At 67.1% G+C, this 26,581-nt stretch overlaps 7 protein-coding genes across 7 annotated transcripts; 4 read left to right on the top strand and 3 right to left on the bottom strand.

The window, feature by feature from the left end:
• Positions 1-82: 82 nt before the first annotated feature.
• EMIHUDRAFT_104149 (hypothetical protein) lies at positions 83-8,611 on the bottom strand (the record flags this gene model as incomplete). Its single annotated transcript, XM_005765010.1, has 8 exons — positions 83-1,471; positions 1,716-2,990; positions 3,189-4,729; positions 4,802-5,015; positions 5,475-5,660; positions 5,823-7,295; positions 7,731-7,781; positions 7,814-8,611. 8 exons carry the CDS (start codon positions 8,609-8,611, stop codon positions 83-85), a joined length of 6,927 nt encoding a protein of 2,308 aa, XP_005765067.1.
• Positions 8,612-9,710: 1,099 nt separating this feature from the next.
• EMIHUDRAFT_213379 (hypothetical protein) lies at positions 9,711-11,266 on the top strand (the record flags this gene model as incomplete). The annotated part of the gene is made up of 2 exons (XM_005765009.1): positions 9,711-11,110; positions 11,200-11,266. 2 exons carry the CDS (start codon positions 9,711-9,713, stop codon positions 11,264-11,266), a joined length of 1,467 nt encoding a protein of 488 aa, XP_005765066.1.
• Positions 11,267-15,659: 4,393 nt separating this feature from the next.
• On the bottom strand, positions 15,660-16,496 carry EMIHUDRAFT_416466 (hypothetical protein; the record flags this gene model as incomplete). Its single annotated transcript, XM_005765008.1, has 3 exons — positions 15,660-16,144; positions 16,310-16,402; positions 16,485-16,496. 3 exons carry the CDS (start codon positions 16,491-16,493, stop codon positions 15,881-15,883), a joined length of 366 nt encoding a protein of 121 aa, XP_005765065.1. The 3' UTR covers positions 15,660-15,880.
• Positions 16,497-16,584: 88 nt separating this feature from the next.
• Positions 16,585-17,726, top strand: EMIHUDRAFT_213376 (hypothetical protein; the record flags this gene model as incomplete). The annotated part of the gene is made up of 3 exons (XM_005765007.1): positions 16,585-16,739; positions 16,808-17,240; positions 17,403-17,726. 3 exons carry the CDS (start codon positions 16,585-16,587, stop codon positions 17,724-17,726), a joined length of 912 nt encoding a protein of 303 aa, XP_005765064.1.
• A 3,036-nt stretch (positions 17,727-20,762) lies between these two features.
• Positions 20,763-22,222, top strand: EMIHUDRAFT_213375 (hypothetical protein; the record flags this gene model as incomplete). Its single annotated transcript, XM_005765006.1, has 3 exons — positions 20,763-20,801; positions 21,047-21,087; positions 22,099-22,222. The coding sequence occupies 3 exons, from the start codon at positions 20,763-20,765 to the stop codon at positions 22,220-22,222; spliced, it is 204 nt and encodes a 67-aa protein (XP_005765063.1).
• An 86-nt stretch (positions 22,223-22,308) lies between these two features.
• On the bottom strand, positions 22,309-24,337 carry EMIHUDRAFT_213374 (hypothetical protein; the record flags this gene model as incomplete). The annotated part of the gene is made up of 8 exons (XM_005765005.1): positions 22,309-22,431; positions 22,509-22,613; positions 22,687-22,794; positions 22,868-22,975; positions 23,052-23,180; positions 23,435-23,569; positions 23,676-23,702; positions 23,894-24,337. 8 exons carry the CDS (start codon positions 24,335-24,337, stop codon positions 22,309-22,311), a joined length of 1,179 nt encoding a protein of 392 aa, XP_005765062.1.
• A 1,475-nt stretch (positions 24,338-25,812) lies between these two features.
• EMIHUDRAFT_45771 (cyclophilin) lies at positions 25,813-26,433 on the top strand (the record flags this gene model as incomplete). Its single annotated transcript, XM_005765004.1, has 2 exons — positions 25,813-26,016; positions 26,179-26,433. Coding segments are annotated over 2 exons (459 nt in total), but the record flags the coding sequence as incomplete, so codon positions are not given.
• Positions 26,434-26,581: the final 148 nt, after the last annotated feature.

Here is a 26,581-nt window from a genome sequence, read left to right as displayed (position 1 = left end):
CGTATTACCTGGGTCGACCCTCCAAGCTCTCCAACGGCAGTGAACGCGTCCGACCGCTCGACCATCGAGCTGTTTAGCAATTTCAGTCCACATCCTCGACGACGCCATTCCCAAACGACCACGTCGAGTCACCTGGCGGCGGCCCCATCCCCGCCGACCCCGCCGACCCCGTCGCCGCTTGTGCCGGTGGGACAGGACGAGGCGGGGCCGACTCCGACGTCCTGGCGGCCTGCATCGCGCTGGCCGCGGGCGGCGGCAACAACGGCGACGGCGGCGGGCGCACGCCGAAGACGGAGCCGGGGCCGCAGCCCGGAGGAACGACGACTCGCATGAGCCCCATCGGCGTGGAGAGCTGAAGGCTTTGCCCCGGCGCGACACCGTGTGGGACCGTGACCGAGAGGACAGCGCCTGTGCCTGCCAGAAGCGATGCGGCCGAGACGTCCGATGGACGGTGGGCGCAGCCCGGCAGCTGAGGCCGCGGCTGGGAGAGGGGGCGGCTCGGAGACGGTTGGCTCCGCGGCGTTGGCAGCTTCTGCCCGCCGCCGCCGCCACCGAGTCGCTGCCGCTTGCGGCCAGCGGCTGGGAAGGCCTGCTCGCAATAAGCGACCAGCGCCGCCTCGGCAGCACCCTCCTCTGGGAGCGGTGGCAGCGGTGGCTCTGAGCTCTGCGCCCTCGACGGCGTCGGCGGCTCGACGCTCGATGTCGACATCCTCGAGCTCTGCGCCCTCGACGGTGGCTCGACGCTCAATGTCGACATCCTCGACGGCGCCGCCGCGCCAGCCGGCGCCGCCGCGACAGCCGGCGCCTGCTCAGCGCCACCCTCGACGCCGTCGAGACCCATCGGCGTTGATCTCGCGGAGTCGTGAGCGCCTGTCTCAGCACCCGCGCTCGCCGCCATCGCTGCGGTGGCTGCGGCGGCGGCAGCCTTGGCGGCGGCCACCTCGGCGGCGGCGGCGGCGGCGGCGGTAGTGCCGGCGCGCAAGATTCCAAACGCCCTTTCGAGGAGAACCGCCCGCGCCGGCAGTCCCGCGGGCTCGAGCTGGGCGGCGAGCTCGTCGTCCTGGTAGAGCCTACGAACGTCAGGGGCAGTTCCATGATGCGCACATGCATGAAGGGCGAACTGGGAACTCCTCGGATAACACCGGTAGGCTGCGCGCAGCAGCCGCCTCGCGGCGGAGACGTCACAGCGCGACTTCGCGCCGTCGGTGGGCAAGGAAGCGCAGAGGCCACGTGCAAAGTTCCGCAGCGCGGCCCCACGCTTTGCCTCCATCCGCTCCTCTTTGAGCAGCGCACAGAGCGAGACGAGCGACTCGAGCTCGCGCGCTGGGTCGGCGGAGGCGCTCGCCGAGCCAGCCAACACCTCTGAGTAGAGGCCGGCGGCGTCTGCGCAATCTTGGTACAGCTCAAAGGTGCGCAATATCGGGCCGCAACAGCTCTCATCTACGACCGGCGCCGCCGCGCGGGACGGCACCTGCGGCGAGAGCGGTAGGCAATAGTAAGGTGGGGCATGGCCAAAGCATCATGTGCGCGTGATGTCAGGCAGTTTTGGCCTGGAAGATCGAGAAGGACATGCTGCCACTGCGGCCGCGGCTGGGCATGAGGTCACGCAACTCCTTCAGCGCGCGGCCGGGACGCCTCCTGTGCCGGTGCCAGTGCAGCCGCGCGAGTGCGAGCCGCGCACGGTGGAGCCACGGATTCGTCTTGAGCGCCGCCACCAGGATCGACTCGCACGCCGCATAGCCCTGAGCGAGGGTGGCTTGCGCGATCGCCCCTTCCGGCAGATGGCCGCCCACACCGGCACTGCCCTCGCCGCTGCCACCGCCGCCACCGTCGCCACACGCACCGCCGTTGCCATAGTCGTAGTCGCCATTGCAGCACGAATCTGCCACTCCCTCCTCCTCTCCCTCCTCGTCCTCCTCGGAGCATTGGGCGAGGCTGTAGACTCCGCTCGACTTGACGTCGCGAAGAAAGGCGTCGAGCTGCGCCGACGCAGGCTCAGACTCGAGGAGCCCATCGAGGAGCGCGCCGCCCAGCTCTTGCAGAGCGAGTGCACACCGGTCGCCGGCCAATGAAGCCGAGAGGGCGACGGAGCGGCGGAGCTCGAGGATCCAGGCGCCTGCGCCGCCCTCGCCCAGCTCTCGCAAGGCGCGGCCGCGCAGCAAGTGCGCAGCCCAACGGCACGCCACAGGCAATCCATGCCCCTCCGTCTCGGTGTCGTCTTGCTGGCCCTTTTCGTCGTCCTCCTCGTCCTCCTCGTCCTCCTCTCCCCGATCCACCGCCGATCCCGCCCCCACCCCTGCCCCCGCCGCGGCCGTGGCCGCCACCGCCTCCTCCGTCTGCTCCGTCACTTGCCGCAGAAGCTCTGCAGTCTGCCGCAGCGCGTCCTGCCAGGACGTGTGGTGGCCCGTCCGCAGAAGCCGCAAAGCGAGGGGCCAACGTGACACGTCGCCGCCGCCGCCCGCCGCCTGACCGCCGCAGCTCCTTCCACCCACGCCGCCGCCCGCGCTGCCGCCGCCCTCCGGCGAGCGATCCTCAATGTACCGCAACAGCGCCGCTTCGGTGGAGAGGAGCATGGCGAGTTCGAGCCTGGCGTGCGCCCACACGCGCGCGAACCCGCCCGGTTGGCCGCACCACGCCGGTGGCGCGGCAATGGTCTGCGCCTCTCTTGGCGGGGGCAGCGCATCGACGAGCAGGCATAAGCAGCCGTGGGCAAGTCGCGCCGCGTCGCTCGCCGCGGCCGATGCGCCGAGGACGGACTGGCGCCACGTGGCGAGTGGTGCGGCAGGGTCGTGCAGCGCCGCGTCTACCTTCAGGGACCAGAGCTTGCGCGCGTGAACGCCGATCGAGAGCAGAACCCGCGCAGGCTGAACTGGCGACAGCGCCGCGGGCCAGCCGGCTCCTGCCGCATCGGGGGCGTCGGCCGGCACGCCAAAGAGCGCGAGCCGCAGAGCGTGGCTTCGGAGCGCATTGGACCACTCAAGGAAGCGCGCCTAATGGACTCCCTGCTGTTAGCGAGGGCTCACCCTCCCAGTGAGGTTGCTAGTTGTTAAGGTGGACGAGGCGGAGGTAGCGGGGGGGTGGCGGGGGTGGAGGGGGTGGGGGGGGGGGCGACGGCAAGAGTGACATTGGGAGCTCGTGTCATGGGTGATCATGGAGGCGGTGACGGTGGTGGGATGAGTGAAGCGCACCCATCGCTCGGCAGCTGCGCACGTGGCACCCGCGATGGCGCCGCGCTCGACGCGCTGCAGCGACCTGTTGCAAACCTCCTCGAGGTGCTCCGACTCCCCGACCGACGCCTCGAGGCTCGCCAAGGCCGCGCAGAGGTGCGAGCCGAGGAGCCACACTTCCGTCTGCCCCGCCGAGCCTGAGGTGGATGTGGATGGAGGCGCCAGGGGCGCCGGGAGCAAGGCGAGGACTCCCTGCAACGCCCCGCCATCGTCGGCGCCGCTCGCGAGCGCGGGAGCGAGGGCGCGCAATGCTAGGGCTTCCCAGCGGCCCTCGCCCTCGCCAGACGCCAGTTCCGGCGGGAGGAAACGCCGCAAGTGGTCCCTCAGCCGTCGCCGTCGCTGTCGCTCTTTCTGCGACCTCACGCCGCCGCCGCCCACGATGCCCCCGCCGAGCGTACCCGGCGGGCACTGCATAAGGAAGTACTGCAAGAGGAGCTCGGCCTCACGCGGCGGGCAACTCGCAAAGTCAACCACCTTGGGGGGGTGCTGCTTGGCGCCGCCGCCGCCGCCGCCGTCGATGATCCCGCCAAAGAGTAGCTCGATGCAGCTGTCGAGCAGCTGCCGAACGCCGACGCCGACGCTCTGCATGCCAGCTTCTCTGTCGGCACCGCCACCGCCCCTTCCGGCCCCTGAGCCATCTCCCCCTAGCGCGGTGGCGGCGACGCGCAGCGGAACGTCGACCAACTGGTACTCGACCTGGCTTGGTGCGAGCGACGACCGCGTCGCCACATTCGGCGCATTTGGCCTTGACGCCTTCGCCTTCTTTTTCGTTTCTGCCGGCGCCGCCGCCTTTGGCGCCAGCTTGGCCGCGCGCCCTGAGGCGCCCTCGTCCCCGCGTGGCGCCTCAAGGCCGAGGAAACGCTTTGCAGCACGAATAGAGTCGTAGCGGCGCCCCTGCGGGGTGGTGAGGTACGAGTCGCCCTTAGAGGCGCCAGCCTTGCGCGCCTTCCAGCGGATGCTCCAACCAGCTGCACCCGGCACCGGTCGGTCCTCAAACTCGACCGCCTCTGAGTTGGCGAGCCGGAAAGCGTCGGAGAGTGCCGACGCAATCGCGTCGGCCTCCTCGCGCGCGCTGCCCTCGAGCGGCTGCCACGAGCTCTCCTCAGCAGCCGGCTCGGGCTCGGCGACAGCGGTGGAGATCACGCCCATGCCCGCCGCTGCCTCTGCAATCAGGCCGCCGATGCGCTCGTCGATGGCGCACACCACCGGTGCCGACGGCTTCGTCGGCCGAGCCACGCGCCACGTCTCCTCTGGCAGCTGCGGGCACGCGAGCATCGCCTCGGGCCACCGTAGCCAAGCGAGGGTGACGCTACTGATTTGCTGGGCGAGAGGCGCCTCGTGCCGCGGCTCCTGCCGAAAGCGCTTGGAGCCCTTGCCCCGCGCCGCCGCGCCGGGCGCAAGGGCAACCTCGAGCGACCTCGCCGCGACAGCCTCCCGACCGAGCAGCCCCCAGCAGCGCTGCAGCAGCACGAGCGCCTCAGCGACGCCACCGGTGCCGGTGCCTGTGCACAAACCATCCGTGGAAGGAAGCAAATCACGCGAGTGCGATCTAGCAGCGCAGGCCGCAACGGTACCACCAGCGAGCCAAAGCTTGCACAGCGCGCAGATCGCATAGTGCAGTGAGCGGCGGGAGCCCTTTGCGCCACCCTGGGTGGACCCGGTGCGCGCCCATCTTGGCAGCGCGCGCATGGCGACCTCGTACACCACCCGCTGCGCCGCGACCGCCGCAGCGCGCCAGTCTCCGCAGCTGAGCTCCGTCTCCTCGCCCGCCGCGTCCGCCGTGGGCACCTCGGAGGGGGGTGCGGCTGCGGGCGGGGAGAGCAGCGGTCCGCGGTGCGAGGGGTGGAGGCACGAGAAGGCATCGAGCGACTGCAACAGCAGCGTGAGCATGTTGTGGAGAGATTGCCAAATCGCGTCAACCCTCCCCTCCGTGACATCCGCACCCGCCGCCAGTGTCGCCGCCGCAGCAGTGCCAGCCGACCCCCCTGTTGCCGCTCCCAAACGCTTCTGGGTCGGAGGAGGGGTGGACACGGCGAGCTGGGCCAGACAGCGTCGCAGCGCGGCACAGAGTGGGCTCAGCAGCTGGCTGAAACGCTCGCGAAGCCGCGGCAGCGGCACGAGTGGCGGCGGAGGGGATTCCCCCCTCGCGAACCCGCCGGCGCCACGGCACATGCCGATCCAACACAAACCGAGGAGCTGCACGCTCTCAGCCAGCTTAACATCCCCACCCGGGCTGGCCGCCGCCACCTCTCCGCTTGCTGCCTCGGCAGCCGCAAACGCCGGCGACCACGCCGCATCGCATATGCTTTGCACCGCGTCGCCCCCCAAGGTATCGGCACCGCCTGCGTGCGAAACGATGGCCGCCCACTCCCCGCCGGCGGAGGGAGCCGCCCGCACGGCGAGTCCAGAGAGGAGAGCGCGCGCCTCGTGCACCTGAGAGGGGGGGCGCGCGCGGGCGGCGTGAGCGGCGAAATGGCGCGGGAGAAAGAGGGACTGCAAATGCGCTGAGGAAGCGGAAGAGCTTGAACCCCGTGGCTCTTCCCATTCTGGAGAAGTGGAGGCGACTAAGCCCATGCGTGGCAAGGCGGCTCGCACCAACTTCTCGAGTGAGTGCCGCTGCTGCGCCTCCGACACGTCAGCCAAGGTGATGCGCCGAGAAGCACTGGCGCAGAGGGGATGCGCGAACGCCTCTGCCGCCGCCCCACCCTCCTCGCCGCCCCTCGCCTCGCCATCGGCGGCCATCGCGCGCAGCGCATGCGCGCACTCTGCGAGGTGGCGGGTCGCCGCGACCGCCTCGCCGTCTCGCTCAGCCTTCGTTGCAAGTGACCAGCTGAGGCGCGCGAGCGTGTCCGGCGCGGCCTCTTCCCCTCGGCTGATGGCCAGGAGGAGCGCTGCCTGTAGCTCACCAAACACGGCGGCAGCTTGCTCCCTCTCCTTGCCTCCTTGCGCCGGCCCGCCATCGCCACCGCCTCCACTGCTGCCGCCATCGCCGCCTCTGCCACCGCCACTGCCCCCGTCCTCGAGCGAGAGCTCCAGGAGAGCGAGCAAACGAGCAGGGGGGGGGGGCGATCCCGTCTGCGACCGCGTCAGCGCATGAAGCGTCAGCAGCGACGCGCGCAGTCGCAAGCGTCCGGGCACAGGGAGGCGGAGCAAGCCGTCGGCAACGAGGCGGCGCTCCGAGGCAGGGCCAGAGGACGGCGGAGAAGCGGAAGAGGGCGGGGAGGCGCCGGACGGGCCGGGTGACGGGAGGATGAGGAGGCGGTCGAGAAAGGACGAACAGACGTCGAGGAGGCCATTGTTGAGCATGACGCGCTCGTCGCGCAGCCATGCCAACACGGACCGCTCCTCCTCCCATCTGGATGCGAGAGGAGCGTCCCGGCCCGCCTCCGCTGCCTGCCCCTCCGCCGCCGCCTCTGCCGCCGCCAACGCTCCCGACCGGACGCCAGAGGTGGGCTGGATAACGGGGGAAGGAGGGCTGGACGGGAGGGGCGGGAGAAAGCGCGCAAACAACTGCTGCGCACTCGCCGGCCGCTTAACCACCACGTCAGAGGCGCCAAGTGCGCCGCGGCGGCTGCGCTGCGGTCGCCGGCTCGCTGCTGCCGCCGGCTTGCGTCGCTTTGGAGGCGGCGCCTCCTCGGTGGGGGTAGGGGGCGGCTCCTCACCGCGAGAGCCCGCTAGGGCCGAGGCGCCGCCGCAAGCTGAGGGTGGCGCCTCCTCCACGGCCACCGCCGAAGCCGCGTCCAGCGCAGTGGGAACTGGCTCGGCTTGCTCCAGATGGCGCCTCTTGGCTCCGCCCGAGCTCAGAGACGAATCGCCAGCCTCCTCGCCGGCCGTCGTCACCGACGCCGTGGATGCCACCTCTCCAGCCTGGTCGGCCTCAATCGGGACAGCCTCCGCAGCCTCCGACCAACATGCCCCTCCCAATGCTGCCGCCTGTGCAGCGCTGCCGCCTGGGCCGCTGCTTTCGCCGCCGCCTTGGCCACCAGCCTCGCCCACCCGGTCGCGGTCTGCGGAGCTGCCAGGACCGCCGCCAACCGCCGCGGCTGGCGGAGCGGGCGGAGCTGACGCCTGCGGGGAAGGTTATGAGAAGTCAGGGAGGCCCCTCTTTGTTGGCCGACGGCGTGGCAGGCTCGGTGGAGAAGGCGGGTGACGGCAGAAGTGGCGGGCGGAGATGGGTGGTGGAGGTGAGGAACGGGCGGCCACGCCTCGCAATCGGGAGGGCCAGCGGCATCTGGGGCCTATCCACACGCCCCCAGTCGTGTTGAGACCCATTTGACGGCGTCGGTCGGCTGCCCCGACGGCTAGTTCATCGGGGTGACGACTACATCTCGGGTCTTCCTCCAGCTATATCCCAGCGATCGCACCCCAGCGAGCGCTGCATCCATGTCGTGGGGCAGGTCGATTGCTAGCCGCCGACCCGCCAGCCATGCTGCGCCTGGGCCTACGGTCACGGCGCCGACGCGTTGCGGACGTGCTCCTGCCCCCCCCCCCCCCCCGTCGCACTGCGTCGGGCTCTGCGCCTCCGCCGGGCTCCTCAGCGAGCGCCACAAGGGCCTGCTCACAACCGCGCGCGTGACTTCACTCACTCTCCCGCCGCCGCTCGTCCCACCGCCAGCGCCGCGAATTGCCTCCGCGACGCACAGCCAGCGGGGCGCGGCAATCTCAAGCGTGGGCGTCGGCGCCGGCGTGCTCTTCTCCTCCGCCGCACTCCACAGGACGCACCCCTCGCAACCCTCCGAGCCGAGCTGAGGCGCGGCGACCGCGGAAGAAGGCCCGAGCAGAGCCGCCGCGGCGTGCGGGGGCGGCGAGGGCACGGGAAGAGGAAGTGCGCCCGGCGGCAGACCACGCGTGGTGGCCGCGCGAGCCGCGAGCTGGGCTGCCGCTTTGGTGTCGCCCACCCGTCTGAGCAACGCGTCGAGTGCACACCACGCGAGCTGGTTGTGCGGGCTGGCGAGGACGGCGTGCTCAAGAGAGTGCCGCTCGAGGGCGGCGAGGCGCGCGGCGCCCGCCAACCGGCCGATCCGCAGCCAGAGCCGCCCGTCGCGCTCGTCCAGCGCAACCGCACCCAGTGCGTGCTGCAGCGCCTGCTCCGGCTCGCCACCCGATGCCTCGAGGTTGCTCAGGTTCATCAGCGCGAGGAAACGCAGCCGCAGCGACGGGTCGCCGGTCGCAGCGTGCAGCGCGTCCGCCTCAGCGATGAGCGGCTGGTCCAGTAGCTGGCGGTAGGCGGCCGTGGCGTCGGCGAGCCTGCCCGACGCCTCGTGCTGCAGCGCGAGTGAGTAGAGTGCGGCATTGGCACTCTCCTGCGCCTCGATGCCACGTCGGGCAACCTCCAGCGGGTGCGAGGCGCGCTCGGCGGACTCGATGTCGACGATCGAAATCATGGGATGTATCCGCCGCCAGCGACTTGCTGAAGATCAGGGGGCGTCCCGCTGTTTATTCACAGCACGCCACTAGGGATCTTATAGAGGAACCCTAGAGGCGTCGGAGACCCACAGCGCGATCTGCGCTCCAGAGCGTTTCGCCTTCTCCGCCCGCCCGTGAGCGCCCTCCGCGTGCATCTACTGGCTGAACACGCGTCGTGGGTCGTGGGCCAGCTCTCATACGACATACCCTCCCGCCCGGCCCCGGCGGCAGGTGGCGTGGGCGCGCCGCCCGAATCACCGCCCGCGGTGGTGCTGGCGTTCGAATGACAGAGTGACTGCGCTAGGCGGAGCCCGCGCAGCTTCTCCTCCCTGCTCGATGTGTCGCTCAAAACTGCGCAGCCGGGCTCCCTGAACTCGGAACGTTGGCTGGGGCTGCAGACGAGCGGCGCGGGGGGCGACGTCGGCTCCGCGACGCCGTCGGCCCGGGAGCAGCCGCGCGCGGGGATGACCTCGTCGTCGCCGACGAGGAGGCTGCGCAGCGCCTTCTGCATGGAGGAGAGCATTGACGTTGCCGGCATCGGTAGTCGTTCGGTTCGGCCTGGCTGCCCTGCGCGCCGGGGCGCCTGCAGCGTGCGTCGCTGGCGGGCCGGCGGGTAGCGCCGCCTCCGCTCGCTTGAGAACTGGTCGATTGGCGCCTGTCTGAGCAGGAGCCGACGCTAGTCGGGAGCTGTGTCAGGAGCCTCGTGGCGCTCGGAGGTCCCGCGCACAAAGCGGCGGGCAGCGGCGGGCGCGGGGTAAGGGATCCGGTAAGGGTTTGCAGGCTTGACCCCAGTTGGGCCACGGTGACTAGGTGTGAATGGGGGAGTTCGGTATTCACAGTCGTTTACACTGAGGGAGCAATGGCTATTATTATTCGGGTTGCTTTGCCGTCATCATTCAGGGCGGCGTCCTACCATGGCGACTCAAGTCAATTATTAATATTGCTGGTGTCCGCCGTGCGAGGCGCCGTTCCACTTCGGCGCCGCCGGTCTGGCGCGGTTTCCTATTTGCAATTATTGCACGCCGCGCCGCCGTTGGGCGAACTTATCGGCAGCAACTTATTGGCGCGGTTTTCGCGATGTCTCTCTTAGCTCTGGGTCGCAATGGGCGATCCCAGGCGGGAGCAGAGGCCAGTGGCCTCGATTCTCTGATGGGCTGGGCCTACACTACGATCGAGTTCACGTTATTCCTGTGGTCGATCGCCGTGGGCCTCGCTTATGACGGTCTTGCAGCCCTTCTCACTAGCCGGGTCTACCGTGCCGGGGCTGGGGCAGTCCTCCTCTACCTGCTGGGTACCACCCTGATTGAGCTGGTGACAAGCGGTGACGGGGGACCTGAGCTCCTCTTCTTCCTCAGGATGGCCGTCTTCGTCTACTGTGTCGGCTATCAGGTTCGCGCACTCTGTGACTACACCCCTGTCCGCGTCCTCCTCCTCCTCAGTGGAGGGTACCCCTTGTTCCGCCACGGGGCGGCGGCGATTGCCGAGCCGTTCCGGGACTACGCGGCGATGGGCCCTTATGCAGGTGTGCTCCTCACCTTCTCCGCCATCTACCTCGCCACGCGCTCCATGGGGCGGCACGTTGGCTACTTCATGGACACGTACATCAAGACGTACGTGCTTGAGACCCGGATCGATTCCTTGCTCCGCCGAGTCCGTGGAGGCGGTGCTCATGCTGACGAGCCTTCAGAAGAGTCGGTCTCCCTCCTCCACGCCTATCTCCGAGCCCGCGGTGGCCTGCTCTGCACGCTTTCCGTCGCCGTTTACCAGTACCGCCTTGTCATGATCCCGCTACTAGTCCTCGGGGGGCTCGGGGGAGTCGGCGCTGTTTGCCCTTCGTGTGGCAGCTCGATCGCATCCTGCACCTACGACACAGATCAACGGTGCCCGACCATCACCATTGTCGCGACCAACGCGTCGGCGATGGCAGGCGTCGGAGTCGTGAGTACCGTCACTCTTGCCACCCTCATCCGGCCGCGCTACCTGCGCATCTTTGGGACGAACGCCCTTCAGGCCCTTGTGGCGATGCGCCGCCGCCCAGCCGCGGGCACGCCCTTCTCCATCACTGCCGATACCTCCAAGGGCGATATCGTCCAGGCCATCTCCGCCGGACGCATCTGCCAGATGGAGGCAGTCGAGCAGCTGGCCCAGCAGCTTTCTGGCGTCGAGGCCGAGGAAGAGGGGGAAGAGAAAACCCGAAAGCTTGCGAACATTACCCGCAGCCTGGACCTCCTGAGGACGCTCAAGGAGACTGCAATCCCTGACGCCGGGGGGTCCGAGCACGGTCCAACCGTCCCAACTGGGGATTATACCTTCACTTTCGCCAAGGTGAGCCGGGAGGTGGCTGACGGCGTTGCAAAATCGTCAACCACTGCGTCGCTCAACGCCGGGACGACCACCACGCAACGGGCGACCTCAGTTCACAGTGCGCGCATCGTCTACCCGAAGACCGAGTCGGAATTTGGGGCCGCACTCAACCTGTGGCTGATGATTTCTTCTGGACTGGGCACGTCACCCACCCACTGTGTGTGCTCTAAGTGGCTGAAAACTTGATCAATTGTTTTTTGAGCCCCTACGCCCTCGGGACGCGCACCGCGCTACTGCTCCCGGGCCAGGGGTGTAAGGGAACACACTAGGGCACACCAGGGCCGGTCTAGCCGGCCTTATCCCGCCCACAGCCTTCGAAAACGCACAAAAATCGCACCGCCGGAGCCGCGGCGAATCACCGCCGGAGGCCGCGTGTCGCGCCACCGACGGCCGCACGTCGAACCCCCGGCTCCGCGCCGCTGCTCCACCGCGCCGGCCATCCAGCGCGCACCCCCCAAGCTGCTGGTGCCCTCTTAAAGGGCCACAAAGCCTCGAAAGGAGCCGTCGACCGTCACCTAACAGAGGGGTGTCGGCCCCGGGCTCGCCGCTCTTGCGAGCGGTCGGCGGCGTCTAGGGCGGAGCCAGCGGTAGTAGCGGTGGTGCCGGCGTGTGCCGTGACGGAGGGGGTGGCGGCGGGGCGCGGACGGCGGGGTGCGGCGGCCGAGGCTCGAGCGGGGGGGCGGCAGCGGTGGCACCATCGTCGGCGGAAGTTCGACCTGGCGGGTGAGAGGTGGGAGGCGCCGAGGGCGGAACCGCTGCGGACGCGGCGAGGTTGGAGGCGCAGAGGCCGAGGCGGCACGGGCGGCGGCGCCGACGGCACTGCAGCGCCGGTGCAGCGCCGGGGAGGGCGGCTGAGGTGGCGCGGACGGCGGTGGCGAGAAGGCGGGCGGAAGCTTAGACGGGTGGTGGTGGAGGAGGAGGTGGCAAAATCACGGGCGAAGCGCCGAGGGGGGCGGCGGAGGCGGTGCACCAGCGGTGGGGAGGGTAGCTACGGCGGCGGGGTAGCGGCCAGCATCGCCAGGGGGGGCGGGAGGTGCCGCGGGTGCCGCACGGGCGGCGGCGGCCGTGCCGGTGATGGCGCCTGGGAAAGGGGAGGCGCGGGTCTGAGAGGCGGACGCGCGGGCGGGAGAGGTGAGTGAGACCACGCACGCGGCTGCGGTCGCGTCGCGCCGTGCGGGAGGGGCGCCGGCGCAACCACGGCGGCAGCCGAGGCGGCTCATCGCGCCGTACAGAGGCTCCGGGGAGGCGCGCGGTGCGGCGGCGCACCGGTGGATCGCCGCGGCAAAGTGTAGCCGAGGCGGGGCGGCAAGCGCCCGAGCCGGCCGTTGGGGCGGCGCCGACGCCGCCCAGGATGCCGTGGGCCGATGGTGCGGAGGAGCGGCCGCTCCCCCTCTCGGGGCGGCCGCAAAACCTGTGCAGGAGCAGCACCCCGAGAACGCGCCTGCTGGGGGTGAGGCGCAAAATGTGAGATTGCGGCCGCCGCAATGGCCACTTTCTCCCTCCAAAGTGCATGTGCCTTGGGAAGGGGGTGCAAGCACACCTCCGCTGCTCGGAATATAGGGTCACCGGACTCGTTCGCGAGCGAGCGCGGGTAGACGGCGGCGTGCGCAAAGCGACGGCTCGCGCGCGACCGCGGGCTTGCGCGTCGGCCGTGCGCGGGCAGAGGGTGCTGAGGGGCGAGCTGTGGCGGTCGCTCGCCTGGGCAACCCGCGCGCGGGCGGCGCGCCGCAGCGGGGAGCGCCCAGGGGCGCGGCGCGGCTGGCTGCGAGCGGGCGCTTGACATCGTTTTTGAGGAGAGATAGCCCAAAAATATACCGCCGTTTCAAGCACACAGTGGAGCTGACTGCTTTCCTGCAGTACGTCGTCTACGAGACGATCCTCGATCGCGGACATCCATGGCAGCTTGCTGTGTGTCTATTCGTCGCCTTCATTCGCAAGGTGGAGGAGTCTGGCGGGGCGCTCTCCCTGCGCAAGGCAACCGAGGAGGTCTATCTCGCCGGCATGATGGATGAGGCGCGCCTCATTCTCGCGGCCGTGTACCCCAATGTGCAGGAGTCCGCCTTTTTTCGTACACGCGGCGGGGAGCCGCGGTCCGGGGAGACAGGCAACACCGCAAAGAAGTGGAATGGACGCTTTTCGAGTGATGGGGCCCCTTGCACAGCTTGGAACTTGGGCAAGGCGCATGTGCCGTCGATGCTCAAGCCAGACGGGACATGCAAGCACAACCACGTGTGCGACCAGTTCGTCACCGACCAAGGCAAATTCGGGCGGTGCGCGGGCAAGGTGGGCCCTGCGGGCCATAAGCGCGCTGATTGTCCTAACCCCAACAAGTGCAGCACCCCCCACAAGGGCTGAGCCCTTCGGGGTCCGGCTCATGGAGGAGCTGACTGCGCGGGCGCAGACGGGCTATGCTTGCGAGCTGCCCGGCTTCGGCATCCGCTTTGACAACTTTGTACCGGTGATGCAGCGGGCGGTGAGCACAGGATGGGTGACGCCTGCCGACGCTGCCTTCGTGTATGACGGCCTGCGCGACGGCTTCAAACTCGGGGTCGATATCGCGCGCCTCCACGGGCATCGCTGGTTCAAAAACTACGAGTCCGCCCTTGGGGCGGAGGACGCCGTCGCCAAGGCGCTGTCCAAGAGGGTTGCCGCTGGTAAGACACTCGACCTGGGAGAGTGGGATGCAGGTCTGGCGAATGAGCTCCGGGCAGGCTGCCCTTCCAGTATCATCTTTCCGGTGGGCGCGGTTCCGAAGGGTCCGCTTGAGCCGGGGGCGTACAGACCAGTCTCTGACCACAGTCGGTCGGGCCTCAATGGGGCCGTCGACGAGGCTGAGATGGAGGCGTTGCGTCACCAGGTGAACAGCTATTCTGAGGTCGCGTGGTTCCTGCGTCAGGACTACTTTATGCGTGTCTCCGACGTTGATTCCGCCTTCTCGCTCTTGCCGATTCATTGGTCGCTTTGGCCCTTCTTCCTGTGTCGATTCCGGCTTCGGGTCGGAGGGGATGTGCGTCTGCTCATGCATGTTGGCGGAGACTTTGGCGCCGCAGGAATGCCAGGGACCTTCAAGCGCTTCTTTGTTGACGTGGTTGTTCAGATGGCGCGGTCGGTGCAGGTTCTCACCCTACCGATGCCCGTCCATGTCGACGACTGCGGCCTGATTGGGCCGGAACAAGGAGCGGTGGATCGCGAGATGCTCGCTTTCCATGTTTGGGCGGAGGAGGTCTGTGGGATCGTCTTCAAGGCGATAAAGGACCGTCCCGCTGCGCAGCTTCAGTTCTTCCTCGGTTTCTGGTGGTGCGCTCGGTCTCAGACTCGCACCCTAGATTGGGCCCGCGTCGTACTGTATGATGACATGCTGCGTGTCATGCTCTCGCAATCCTCGCTGACCCTACGGGAGATGCAGGTGGCTGCGGGACGTATTATGCGCTGCATCATGACGTTCCCACCCGGGGCTGGTATCCTCGTCGCCGGGCTCTTTGCGCTCACCGTTGGGCTCACGTTGCCGTGGCACCGAAGGCGCCTCCCGCACAAGGTCAAGGAGGACCTGCGCGTGGCCCGCTGGTGCGCTTCTTAGCTCCCCGGCCCTGGGTGTGAGGTTGATGACTGCACTCCACAAGTGCTCCAAGAAAATGCCCGAGTTGGGGGAACGGTAGTTGGCAGCGAGACCGAGAGTGGCCGGGGTCCCCGGCTGTCGCCGACGTGTTTGTGTCTCGAGGTTTGTGTCGGCCGGCAGGTCGAGCGCTTGCCCTGTCAGCTCCTGCGTCCACCATCTATGTTCGTATTAAGGTTCTCCATGCCAGTTTCGGGTGGCAAACCCCCTGCCCGGTACCTAGAGCCCCAGGTAAGGCCCAGGTGTGGCCTAGGGCATCAGAAGGGACCCAGAGGAGTCCAGTCTGGGCCATAGAGACCATGTCTTTGCCCCCGAAGGTCGCGTTCAAATGCCCGGAACGGACGTTGATATGCGCATCTTGAGATAACATGCATCTAAGAATATCCTTACTTGTACTGCACACTGTCTTGCCTATGCTCGAGCATCTCTAGATGGTATTTTCAACTTAAAATGCCGGAGCATCCTGGATTGCTCGAATCATCTGAAGATGCTTCGCATCCTCCCTAGGTTACTAGTGGTGTCCGGTTGGCGCGATCGCCGAGCTTGTGACGCTCAGGGAAGCCTGATGAGGTGCTGGTTTCTTTGCCCAGGCCTGGCCTTCCCCGCTCCCCCCCTGGCTGGATCAGCTGAGCAAGATTTTGGGAGGGGGGGGGGGGGGGGGGAGGGGCTGACTTTTGTCGGACCCCCCTATCCAGACTGATTCCAGAGAGAGGAGCCCGAAAATGGCAAATGCAAATCTCGACTCTACGCGCGAACAGCTTGGTACGAAAACAACGTCAACGAAGGTGGTACGTATGGGCATCTCTGAGCTGGTACGACCGTGACAGTGCGCTCTCCGTCCTCCGCCGTGTGGCAGGAGCGCGCCGCGTGTCCGTGACCGTGTGGCGCGGCGCGTGTGCCGCCCGGGGGGGCGGCCCCCCCGCGTGGGCCGTGTGCTGTGGCGGTGCCTGGGCGCGTGGGCGGCCTGGCGGCCATGGCCTGGCGGTGGGGGGGGCGGCCCGCGGGCTGCCGGTGCCGCCGTGCGCGCTCCAAGTGTTCCAGACCAAATCATGCAGCACCAGCACCGTACAGAATACGCACAAGATATGGTGGTCACTTGGCGGTACTAGTGTTATCCGTGAGGCCAGGTGCGGCGATTCCGCCCGGGGGATTATCGTGGGCACGCCACCACGAACCTCGGGCAGACAGCGCGTGCGCGGCGGCGGAGGGCCGGCGAGCCGCCGCGGACGTCACTGGCCGTAATTCCGGGAGAAAGCGCGCAGGGGCCCGCTTAGTCCTCGTCCTCGTCGGCCTCGTTGTCGTGGATGTTGTAGTACCGGAGCTCGTACGAGTCCTTCTTGTTGGCAATGACGTGCAGCCAATCGCGCAGCTGCTGCTTCTTCAGGTACTTCTTGGAGAGGTACTTGAGATAGCGCTTGGAGAAGTCCGTCTCGGCAGAGACAATCACCTTCGCCTTCTCGCGGGAGACCGTGACAAGGTCGGCGAGGTTGCCAACCTTGCCATTCACCTTGATCTTGTCGAGCAGGAACTTCTCCTGGGCGGCACAGTGCGCGAGCCGGTTGGGGGCGCGCCGCGGGGCGAGCGTCTAGCGGGCGCGAGGGGATGTGCGGCGACGGGAGGGGACGATGAGGCCGGCGGGGGGAGGGGCGGACGACGAGAGCCCGCGACCGGCGCCCGCGAGGGGGGGGGGGGGGCGCACAAAGGACGCGGCATCCATGATGCCGTCGTCGACCGGCTGCGAGCAGTCAATCGCAAACTTCTTGACCACCTTCTTCTTCTGGATCTTCTTGGCCTGCGGGCGGCGGAAGGGCGGGCGCGTGGGCATTCCGCCACGCGCGAGCAGCAGCGACGGGAAAGCGGGGGCGGCGACCCACGGGAGCCATGTTGTGGGCGAAGGAGGAGAGGAGGGGCCTGGCGCAGCCCCGTGCTTGGCGAGAAGAATTCGCTTCGCGCGCGCGGTCTCTCTCGGACAGCATGTCTCTCTTCGTTCTCGCGCTCCTCGCTCGGCCGGGCGGCGGAGGGGGTGGTGCGGAGGCGTCGCCGCCGCGCGTACGCTCGCGCGGGGCGGCGCTGGAGCCCACCTGCTGGCGCCGCCACGGCATGCAGCACCGTGGCGATGGCGCTAAGAGGTTCCTCTTTTCCGCGCCCCCCCCGCAAGGCGCGCGATACACGGCGCGACGCCCGGGGCCGAGCGCAGAGCCAGAGAGACCTGTGGCGAGGCCCAGGGGCTTCCAAAAACCGAGCATCTCGACGACGAGCAGCTCTCTTGCAGCGAGCAGCGGAGGAGGCGCCTGGGCGAAGGGGCCGGCGCGGCGGCTCGTGGCGCGCACACGCCCCGCTCGCCCGCGGCCGCTGTGGCATGGCTGGCGAGATTCAGCTTTGCCTCCTCGGCGACGTTTACGAAGCTGACCTCGCTGCTGTACTTCGGGCGCGGCGTTTGGCTCGTGCGATGCGCGTGGCCGCGCGTGGCGTGGCTGGCCCCCGTGGCGCGCTCGACGCCCAACGCCGCGGCACGCACGCGCCGCGGAAGCTGGACGTCGAGCTGCAGCATGGGCGGCGAATCGCTCTTCGATGAGGAGCTCGTCGTGCCAGTGCTGGTTGGCAAGGCGTCGGCAACGTACGCGCCGACGGTGGGCGGCGCGGGTGGGCGTGCCCAAAGAGCTGCGCATCAACAAGCACCAGATCGATCTGGCGTTCGCCGTGACAGACTACAAGGTGAGTGGGTGCCCAAGCCGTCGCGCCGCCCACATTAGCAACCAACCGAGCCAATCTTCCGCGCGCTGCAGGTGCAGGGCAAGACGCTCGATTACTTCATCGTGAGCCTCGGCAAGCGCGGCGCCGGCGTCTACCCGAAGCTCAAGCTGGTCGACTTGCACGTGCTCGTCTCGCGAGTTCGCCTTGGTGCTCGCCTCTTCGTGATCGGCCTTAACCCCAACGACGTGGACCACCTGCGCCAGCTACGGCCGTCGGAGGTGCTGGGCATCTGGGAGCACGGCTACAACCAGATCACGGAGATGTGGGAGCCGGAGCTCGCGGCCGCCTACGCCGCGGAGCGCGTCGCATCGCGGCGGGCCGCCGAGGCCAAGCGCCGCAAGCGAAAGCGCGCCGGCGCGTGACCGCACTTGGGGGCCGCGCCATTGCAGCTGTGTCATGATAGATAGATCACATAGAAAGCATGAAGCATGTGCATGACGTCATGATAGATATAGAAAGCATGAAGCATGTGCATGGCGAAACTCGAAAGGTCTCCAAAAAAGGAATCTTACAACGAATTTCTGATATGTTCTAGGGGTCCCGTACCATGCGGAATCGACCCTATCCAGTGCTCAAGTGCTCAAGCTGGTACGTGCGAACCAAAACGAAACTACGTTGGGTTACACCAATCCTCGCTACCCAACGCGGCCAAAGGATATCCACCTCGAGAACCTCGAGAAACTACGTTGCAGGGGGCCCATGCGGAGCCTTTTATTTATTGTATGTGGCTCTTTATCGTTCAACGTAGAAATTTATTTCTGTAGTGTAGCTCACTCCCACCATTAATTCTCGCGCACGTCTACTTGGCCGAGGAAAGCGGTCTGCCTCCACCCACCACAAATGCCCGCAGAGCTCAATACTGTTGGATAAACACCAGCCAGGCAGGGGTGAGGAACCACCCCGACCAAACCGACGGCGCGTCGGGGCCAGCGCTCTCAAATGCGCCCCAAACTGTCCTGCCATTCTCCACGCCGACCGCCGCCCAGCAGCCAGAGCTGGCAGAAGCCGACGTGGCCGACGTGCAGCCGATGCAGATCGACCCGCCGGGCTCCGGATGCAACCTCGCCGTCGCCCCCTGCTCCACCGCTGCTCCCGCCCACCACGCCGCCGTTGCATTCGTCGAGCCGGCTGCACCTCGGCGTTCTCCCCGGCTACGACGAAGCGATTGTTATGGTATCATTTCGCATGCTGACGTTCACGACCCGCCGGGCTCCAGTTGCACCCCCGCCGCTTCGCCGCCCGTCGCCAGGCCCGACGCACCCGCCGACCACGCTGCCGCTGCATCCGTCTCTTCCGCTGCCGCTTGCCCGGTCTTGGCCGTTGCTTTCCCTGCCACTTCGCCGCCTGTCGCCAGGCCCGCCGCACCCACTCCCTCCTCGGCCGCCGTTGTTTCACAAGCTGGTGGCGTGCAGCTGATCCACTCCGCGAAGTCAGCCACTGGGTACATGGGCGTGTGCGGCGTGTCAGGCGGGAAGTTTATGGCGCGCGTCACTCACCAACGCCAGAAGGTGAGCTTGGGCGTGTTCGAAACCGCGGTGGATGCCGCAGTCGCCTACACCAAGCACAAACGCGAGCCCAGCGTGCCCGCCGCACCACCCACCTCCGGACAGGCCCCAGCCCCGCCAGCCGGGGCCGTGCCCCTCTCGCGCTTAGCAGCTGGCCAACGGTGATGTGCACGCCGTCGCGTCACCGACGGCTCGTGCTTGCGTATGATAGCAGTCCCTCGTCTGACGGCAGCGTCCTCGTTCCGCCACTCCGCCCGCGCGGCATCATCATTGTCCGCCTACACCACTGCGGCCGAGGCCGCACCCGCAGCCTTGGCAGGGGTTTATGCGCGCGCCGGCGCAGGTGCAGCAGCAGCCAGTCAGTGCAGCAGCAGCAGCCAGTGCAGCAGCGCGTGACCACGCTTGCACAAGCGGTGGGTGGTCGTCATGTGCTGCAGGATGGGTCACTTTGGACGCGTCCCTGAGTAATGAGCGACCCACGTCGAGAGTTGCTCCCGACTCTGGCCTTTTCTGGGTCACGTAGCCACACCTCGCCTCCTTGGTGCGAGTGGCTGCCAGTTCGACTCTGGGGAGGATCGAACCATCAACAACAGCGAGGCGCGGTGCAATCAGTGGAAACCATCGGCTCAGAAAGAGCTCAAAGAACACTGATGCTGCCCGAAGCAGATGAGTCACGGCCGCTACGACAGGGAGAGCGCGGCGGGCCAGAGGAACGTCAAGGAGAAAATGCACGGAATGATTCGCTCTCTTCAGTCTTTCAACAAATTTCAGGATGGAGTTTTGAGTAAAGCAAGAAGAAAATCTCCCCAATTTTTTCTTCGGCGCTGACGCGCGCGCGCGCCGACATACCTTGTGTCCGACCCCGACCGCCGGCCGAAACAGCCGCGTCCAACCCCCTGCGGCGGCCGAAAATCATTTTGTGCGCGGATTGATCTACAAAACTCACGTGGCCCGAAACGCAGCGCGTTGCCCTGGGTTATACAGTCCACCAGCCGAGGCGGGACTAGAGAGGCACACTGGTGCACGGACGGGGGCGCGGCCGCCATCTTGGACGGTGAGGCGAGTGCGTTTGCAACCGGGAGCCTGCCGCCGCCCGTAGATGGAAGGTCGACGCTGCGGCCTGCGTCGAGAGTGTGTCGACCTCAACTGCTGGGAGAGTTCATCCCACCATCGGCACCGTGTATTCGCTCACAGCACGCCATGATACTCATATAGGTCTAGTGCACACTTCAGCTCAGCGAGACCAATATCTCCAGCCTCCTTCATCTTGGCTTGCTGCTTGGGACATGGGAGCCAACACTTGCAAAAGTGAGTGTCAGAGTGTGTGTCGGAACTCGGTGGAAGCATCCGTCCTCATTCTGAGCAGGGCTGTGCTTTGGTGGGTGGCTGTGCTTGATCATGTGTGAAGTGGGAGTGCGTGCCGGCGCTGTCTGAGGGTAAAACAGGCATGAAATAGCCTCGTGTGGGGTGTTATGAGCCGGTGTGAGCTTGGAGACCCGAGATAAGTGCGGTTTGGGACAGCTCGGGCTTGCTACCGATGGGCCTGGGCCAGGAGAGCGGCAGGGAAGGCGAGGTGGTGAGCTGGCAGGCTGGGGAGTCGGCATGTGTGCGTGTCGCGATGAGCCTGCCAAAAAGCGTTGTTTGCGGCTATTGCTCAAGAATTTGGGAGAGAAGGCCTGCGTTTTATGACTGCATCCGTGCGTTTGGTGCATGAGGGCTGTGGATCGGGACATATCACGGTCGATGGCGCCGATAACGACCTCCGGAATGCCTCACAATCGCTTGGCATGGGGCCACCGGGACAATCTCGAGGCCTCTCCGTGGCATCACGAGCCGGTGTGAGCTTGGAGACCCGAGATAAGTGCGGTTTGGGATAGCTCGGGCTTGCTACCGATGGGCCTGGGCCAGGGGAGCGGCAGGGAAGGCGAGGCGGTGAGCTGAGAGGCTGGAGAGTCCGCGTGTGACCTTGTCGCGATGAAGTGCCACGAAGCGCTACTTCCTGCTCCCAGCTCACCGCCTTGCCTTCCCTGCCGCCCTCCTGGCCCAGGCCCATCAGTAGCACGCCCGAGCTGTCCCGAACCGCACTTACCTTGGGTCTGAAAGCTCACACCGGCTCGTGATGGCACGCAGAGGGCTCGAGATTGTCTCCGGTGGACCCCATCCGAGGCGATTGCGAGGGCTTTCCGGAGGCCATCACCGGCGCCACCGACCGTGAAATGTCCCGACCCGCAGCCCTCATGCACCAGGCGCATAGATGCAGTCATAATATGTAGGCCTTCTCTCCCGACGTTTTGAGCAATAGCCGCAAAAGGTGCTTTTCGGCAGTTCATCGCGACACGTCCAGGTGCCGACGAAGCGGCTTCCCAGCTCACCACCTCGCCTTCTCTGTCGCTCTCCTGGCCCAGGACCATCGGTAGCATGCCTGAGCTATCCCGAACCGCACTTGTCTCGGGTGTTCAAGCTCACACCGGCTCGTGATGCCACGGAGAGGGCTCGAGATTGTCCCGGTGGCCGGTGGACCCATCCGAAGGCGATTGCGAGAGGGCATTTCGGAGGTCATTATATCGGCGCCACGCGATATCCCGTCCCGCAGTCCTCATGCACCAGGGGCATGGGTTCAGTCATAATATGTAGGCCTTCTCTCCCACAGTTTTGAGCAATCGCCGCAAACATGCGCTTCTTGGCACTCGTGTGCGCGAAGAAGCCACACGCGGTCACACGCGCGGACTCTCCAGCCTCGCTCAGCTCACCACCTCGCCATCTCTGTCGCTCTCCTGGCCCAGGCCCATCCGTAGCAAGCCCGAGCTGTCCCAAACCGCACTTATCTCGGGCCGTCAAGCTCACACCGGCTCAAACGACCCACATACGGGCCCTCACACGCACATTACAGATCATAGACGCCACCGAACCCGCCGCCCGGACGCGCGGGTACGCACCGCCGCGCGTGCCGTCGCCGCGAGTACGGGAGCGAGCACGCGTGTGTGCGCCGCGCCTTCGGCCGGTCGCCCTCGCCGCCGCCACAGCGCTGCCACGGCGGCAGCAGCCTCGGCGCCGCCGCCCGCCGCCGCCCAGACGCGGGTACGCCGCGCCGCGCGTGCCGTCGCCGTCGAGCGAGCGCCACGGTGCCGGTCGTCGCCGCGCGCGAGCAAGCGTGGCGCTCCTTCTGCTGCAGGCGCGGCGGGCAGCGCCCGCTACGACGCCTCGCAGGCTGAGCCTCGGCGGCGTCGAGGTCGGTCGCGCTCGCTCCCGCGGGCGCGGCGGTCGCCACCGATCCGGACGCGGCCATGGCGGCCCTCGCGGCCGGCGCGCAAGCCGCAGAGCCTGCCGGAGGTGCCACCCGAGCGGCGAGGTGAGTCGGTGGCGGCGGTGGCGAGGCCTATGGCGGTGCGAGCGGGGCTGATAGAGGCTCGTCGATAGTGCATCGGCTCGGAGGCTGCGATTACCGGGTGAACGCAACTGCGCCGCTCGCCACCAAAACGCCGCCGAGAGCCGCCACCGGCTGCGTCGCGACCGCCGCCGCGCGGCTCGCGGCGGTGGACCCAGCATCGCCGCTCGGAGCCGCCTATATACTCGACCAAGACTCGGGCTCACGGCCGGGAGAGCGACGGGGCTGGTTGACGGCCGCCGGCGACCTAGCACGGCGCCGCTCGCCACCAAAACGCCGCCGAGAGCCGCCGCCGGCTGCGTCGCGACCGCCGCCGCGCGGCTCGCGGCGGTGGACCCAGCATCTCCGCTCGGCGCCGCCTATATACTCGACCGAGACTCGGGTCACGGCCGGGAGAGCGACGGGGCTGGTTGACGGCCGCCGGCGACCTACCACGGCGCTGCACGCCTTAGAGACGCCGGCGAGAGCCGCCGCCGGCTGCGTCGCGACTGCCGCCGCGCGGCTCGTGGCGGTGGACCCAGCATCGCCGCTCGGCGCCGCCTATATACTCGACCGAGACTCGGGTCACGGCCGGGAGAGCGACGGGGCTGGTTGACGGCCGCCGGCGACCTACCACGGCGCTGCACGCCTTAGAGACGCCGGCGAGAGCCGCCGCCGGCAGCGTCGCGACTGCCGCCGCGCGGCTCGCGGCGGTGGACCCAGCATCGTCGCTCGGCGCCGCCTATATACTCGACCGAGACTCGGGTCACGGCCGCGAGAGCGACGTTGCTGGTAGACAGCCGCCGGCGACCTAGCACGGCGCTGCACGCCGCAGAAACGCCGCCGAGAGCCGCCGCCGGCTGCGTCGCGACTACTGAGCCTGCGCGCCGCGCGCGGGCGAGGGGAGCGGCGACGGGGCGGTGGGCGACGAGCCGCAGCAGCTGCGCCTAAAAATGAGGTGGCGGCGGGAACTAGAGCGTCATCTGCTGCCGTGCGGGCAAGCGATCACCGCCCTCGAGCGCGCCGCGGCAGTAGTCCGTCCGAACCAACGCGACAGCTCGGACCGCGCGCCGTGCTCGCGCGGCGGTGAGGGGGGTGGCGGTGGGCGGTGCCGGCCGGCGGCGAGCCGCAGCAGCGCAACGGCAACGCAAAGGCTGCGGCCTGAGAGCGCCGGAGAGGAGGCGCTCAAGAGGTGGCGCACCTCAACAGCGCTCCTCCGGAGCAATCGATTCGGAGACCTCGCCGCCGCCTCGCCGCGCGGCTGAGCCGGCACAACCTTCCGGGCCTTCAGGTCTCCACAGCGCCGCCCGCCACAGCGTCGCTTTTTCTTTTTTATCTTTTATCAAAATGGGGCTGCAAACAACTTATCCACTAGCTCTCGAACCAAAAAACAGCATCAGTTGCGGAAGGCTCGAGTTGTGCTCTGATACAGACTACCCAACCCACAGGGCCAGGTTGCAGCAGGCAGCCTGATCGATCGAAATAAATACAAGCCGGCAAAGCCGGCGGTCGCAGCCGTGCTCTAGAGAGATATCGCAGTCTCAGGTGAGCTTCCAGGCTGAGCCGGTGCAGAGTGTGCCGGAGCAGCCGGCGCCGAAGAATAATCGTATCCCCAAGTGCCCCACGCCCCGTATTCGAACTCCTCGGCCTCGGCGGCAACCTCGTCTAGTGCCTCATCCGCCCTCTGCATCGAGTCTGCCGAATTGTCGCTCTCCGCTGCCGGTGCTGGCGTGTCTCCTAGGTAGCTGTTGAGAGCTTGCACAAACTCATCAAGTGAATGCACGACGACAAACACAGCACCCGCCCGAACCAACCGTGTGCGCCACTCCTGTTGGCGCGGTTGCAGTCGAGCACCGAGTACTTTCACCTCGACTGCCAAGCCGATCTCGTTGAAGGCTCCTCGCCAGTGCACGAAAACATCCGGGTAGCCGCTCGAGCTCCCGGTTGTTCGGAGTGCGTTCCATCGTATGGCGCCAAGGCGACCGCCGCCAAGGAAGGCGCCATTGACAGAACCCACAAAGGGCAGGTCAGGCCAGTGTTCGCGCAAAAAGTGAGCGATTGCCTTCTGTATCTCATGCTCGCGGCGATGCCGAGAACGCGTCATGTTGAGCACGGCGCGACTGTTATGACTTTACGGGCAAAAAAGTTTGTTTTAGAATCGCGAGTGTTCAGTGAGATCAATCGAATAAGTACACTATAGCCCCGGTGACCACCCGCAACCATTCAACCATTCGAGGCGATTTGCAACGCTTTTACTGCATTTTTTTGAAAAACCCCACCCTATATGAGATACCAAGCTTGGGTATTTCAATTGCGGCTGTAAGGTCACTGTAAGACTTACAGGTAGCTGTAAGGTCAATTGAAATACCTGGCTGGGGTATATCGATTCGGGGCGGATATTTTTCACTTTAATAGTTTTCCTTAACTTATTTCGCACACATTTGCCCCCCCAACCAGTAGAGGTTGAAACACAACTTTTTTGCTTTATGAGGTGCAATATGAGGTGTGGATGGAGCGCTAATGAGTCACTAGGAGCGCCGTTCGAGGGGGCCGATAGGCGTGACACGGCTCAAATTTGGGTTAAAAACTTCGTATTTTTGGCCTTGAAATGGCAAATTTTCTTGGGGGGGGATCTGCCCCCCCGAACCCCCCCGCTGGGGGGGGCAAAGCCCCCCCCAGACCCCCCCCTACACTGGAGTGGGGTGGTTTACAGGGTTGAGATGATATACGCTCTAGGTCTTCTTCCACGCTTGACGGCGCCCGTGACGGCAAAACAACGCCATGGAGGGCGCGTCCCTCCGCCTAGAGGAGGGACCTCCCGGCGACGAGGAGAGCAAGGCCTCGAAGAAGCAGCGCAAGGACGAGCAGCGGCGGCGCACTCGGGCCCGACAGGCATTTCTGCTCGTTTTCCTCGTCGCAATCCTCGTGGTGTCCAAGCTCGCTGCTCCAGCACCTGCCAGCAAGCAGGTGCCCGGCGACGCATCTCGGCACGGCGCGCTTCAGCACGAAGAAGGCCGAGGCGCGCCCGCGTGGCACTCCCAGCGCCCCAGCAACTGGACCAGCTCGAGCGGCGGCCGTCCAAAGGTCACCGACGCGGCCAGCGCGTTTTCGAGGTGGGTGGATGCCGGCAGCTTCGCGGCCGCCTCGCACGGCGGCGGCGGCGGCGAGCGTGAGGGGAGCGCGGCGGCTCATGGGCCGGCGGAGGCGGCCCTCGATGCCAAATGCTATGGCGAGGACGGCGCTGAGTATGACGGCGCTGGGGTGGCGATGTGGGGTAAGGACAACATCCAGCCCGACAGCGCCGCTTGCTGCGCGTCCTGCCGCACTCACAGCGCGGCGCACCCCGGTCGCTCGGGTTGCGCCGTCTGGGTCTTTTGCGCCTCGGCCGCCGGATGCGGCGGCCCGAAGCGCGGCGAGTGCTGGGGCAAGACTCGCTCCCAGAGCCTACTGCCCGTCGTGCGCTCGCGCGGCCAAGGCTGGGTGTCTGGTGCGCTCCTCTCCGACGCCGAGGCGGCGGAGGTGGCGGCGGCGCGCGCGGCAGGAGAGGCGGAGCGCGCGGCGCGGCGGACACGGCCGACCAACCCGAGGGTCTTTCTGGACGTGTCCATCAGCGGGGGTGCGGCGTCGAGGATGGAGTTTGTGCTGTACGCCACAGAGGCGCCGCGCGCGGCTGAGAACTTTCGCGCAATGTGCACGGGAGAGAAGGGGGGTAAGCTCACCTTTTCCGGCATGCGATTCTACCGCATCATAGACCAGTTTATCGACCAGGCGGGCGTCAACGGTGTCGGCTCCATCTGGGGATCGTCCTTTGATGACGACCCGGGGGGCCTCGCGCTGAGGCACGACACGCACGCACGCACGCACGCACGCACGCACGCACGCACGCACGCACGCACGCGCGCACACACACACGCACACACACACACACACACCGCTCACCTTGAGTCGCGAGGATTGCCCCCCTCCCTGTCCCACCACCTCGTGTGTGTGGAGAAGTTTTACCTGACCTTCCTTAGGCACGACCGCGCCGGGCTGCTCTCGGCGGCGAACTCGGGGCCCGACTCGAACTCGGGCCACTTTTCGGTGGTGGTCTCTCCCGCCCCGCACCTCGACGGCTCGTACACAATCTTTGGCGAGGTGGTCGCGGGCCACGACACCATGATGGCGATCAACAAGCTCTCCGCCAAGGAGAGCGCCACGGGCACCGCCGTCGTCGCTGCAGCCGGCTGCCTCGCGGCTTGCGAGCCCCGGCCGTCGGTAGGCCCGCGCTGCGCGCGGCGCACCGCCGAGGAGAGCGTCGTGCAGGGGCGGAAGATGCACAAGTGCGCCGAATGAGCGAGAGTGAGCG

The sequence above is a fragment of the Emiliania huxleyi genome, assembly GCF_000372725.1.
Source record: "Emiliania huxleyi CCMP1516 unplaced genomic scaffold EMIHUscaffold_57, whole genome shotgun sequence".
NCBI lineage: Eukaryota > Haptophyta > Isochrysidales > Noelaerhabdaceae > Emiliania > Emiliania huxleyi.
The sequence above is the reverse complement of the archived record's forward strand: the minus strand, read 5'-3'. Positions and strand labels throughout refer to the sequence as shown.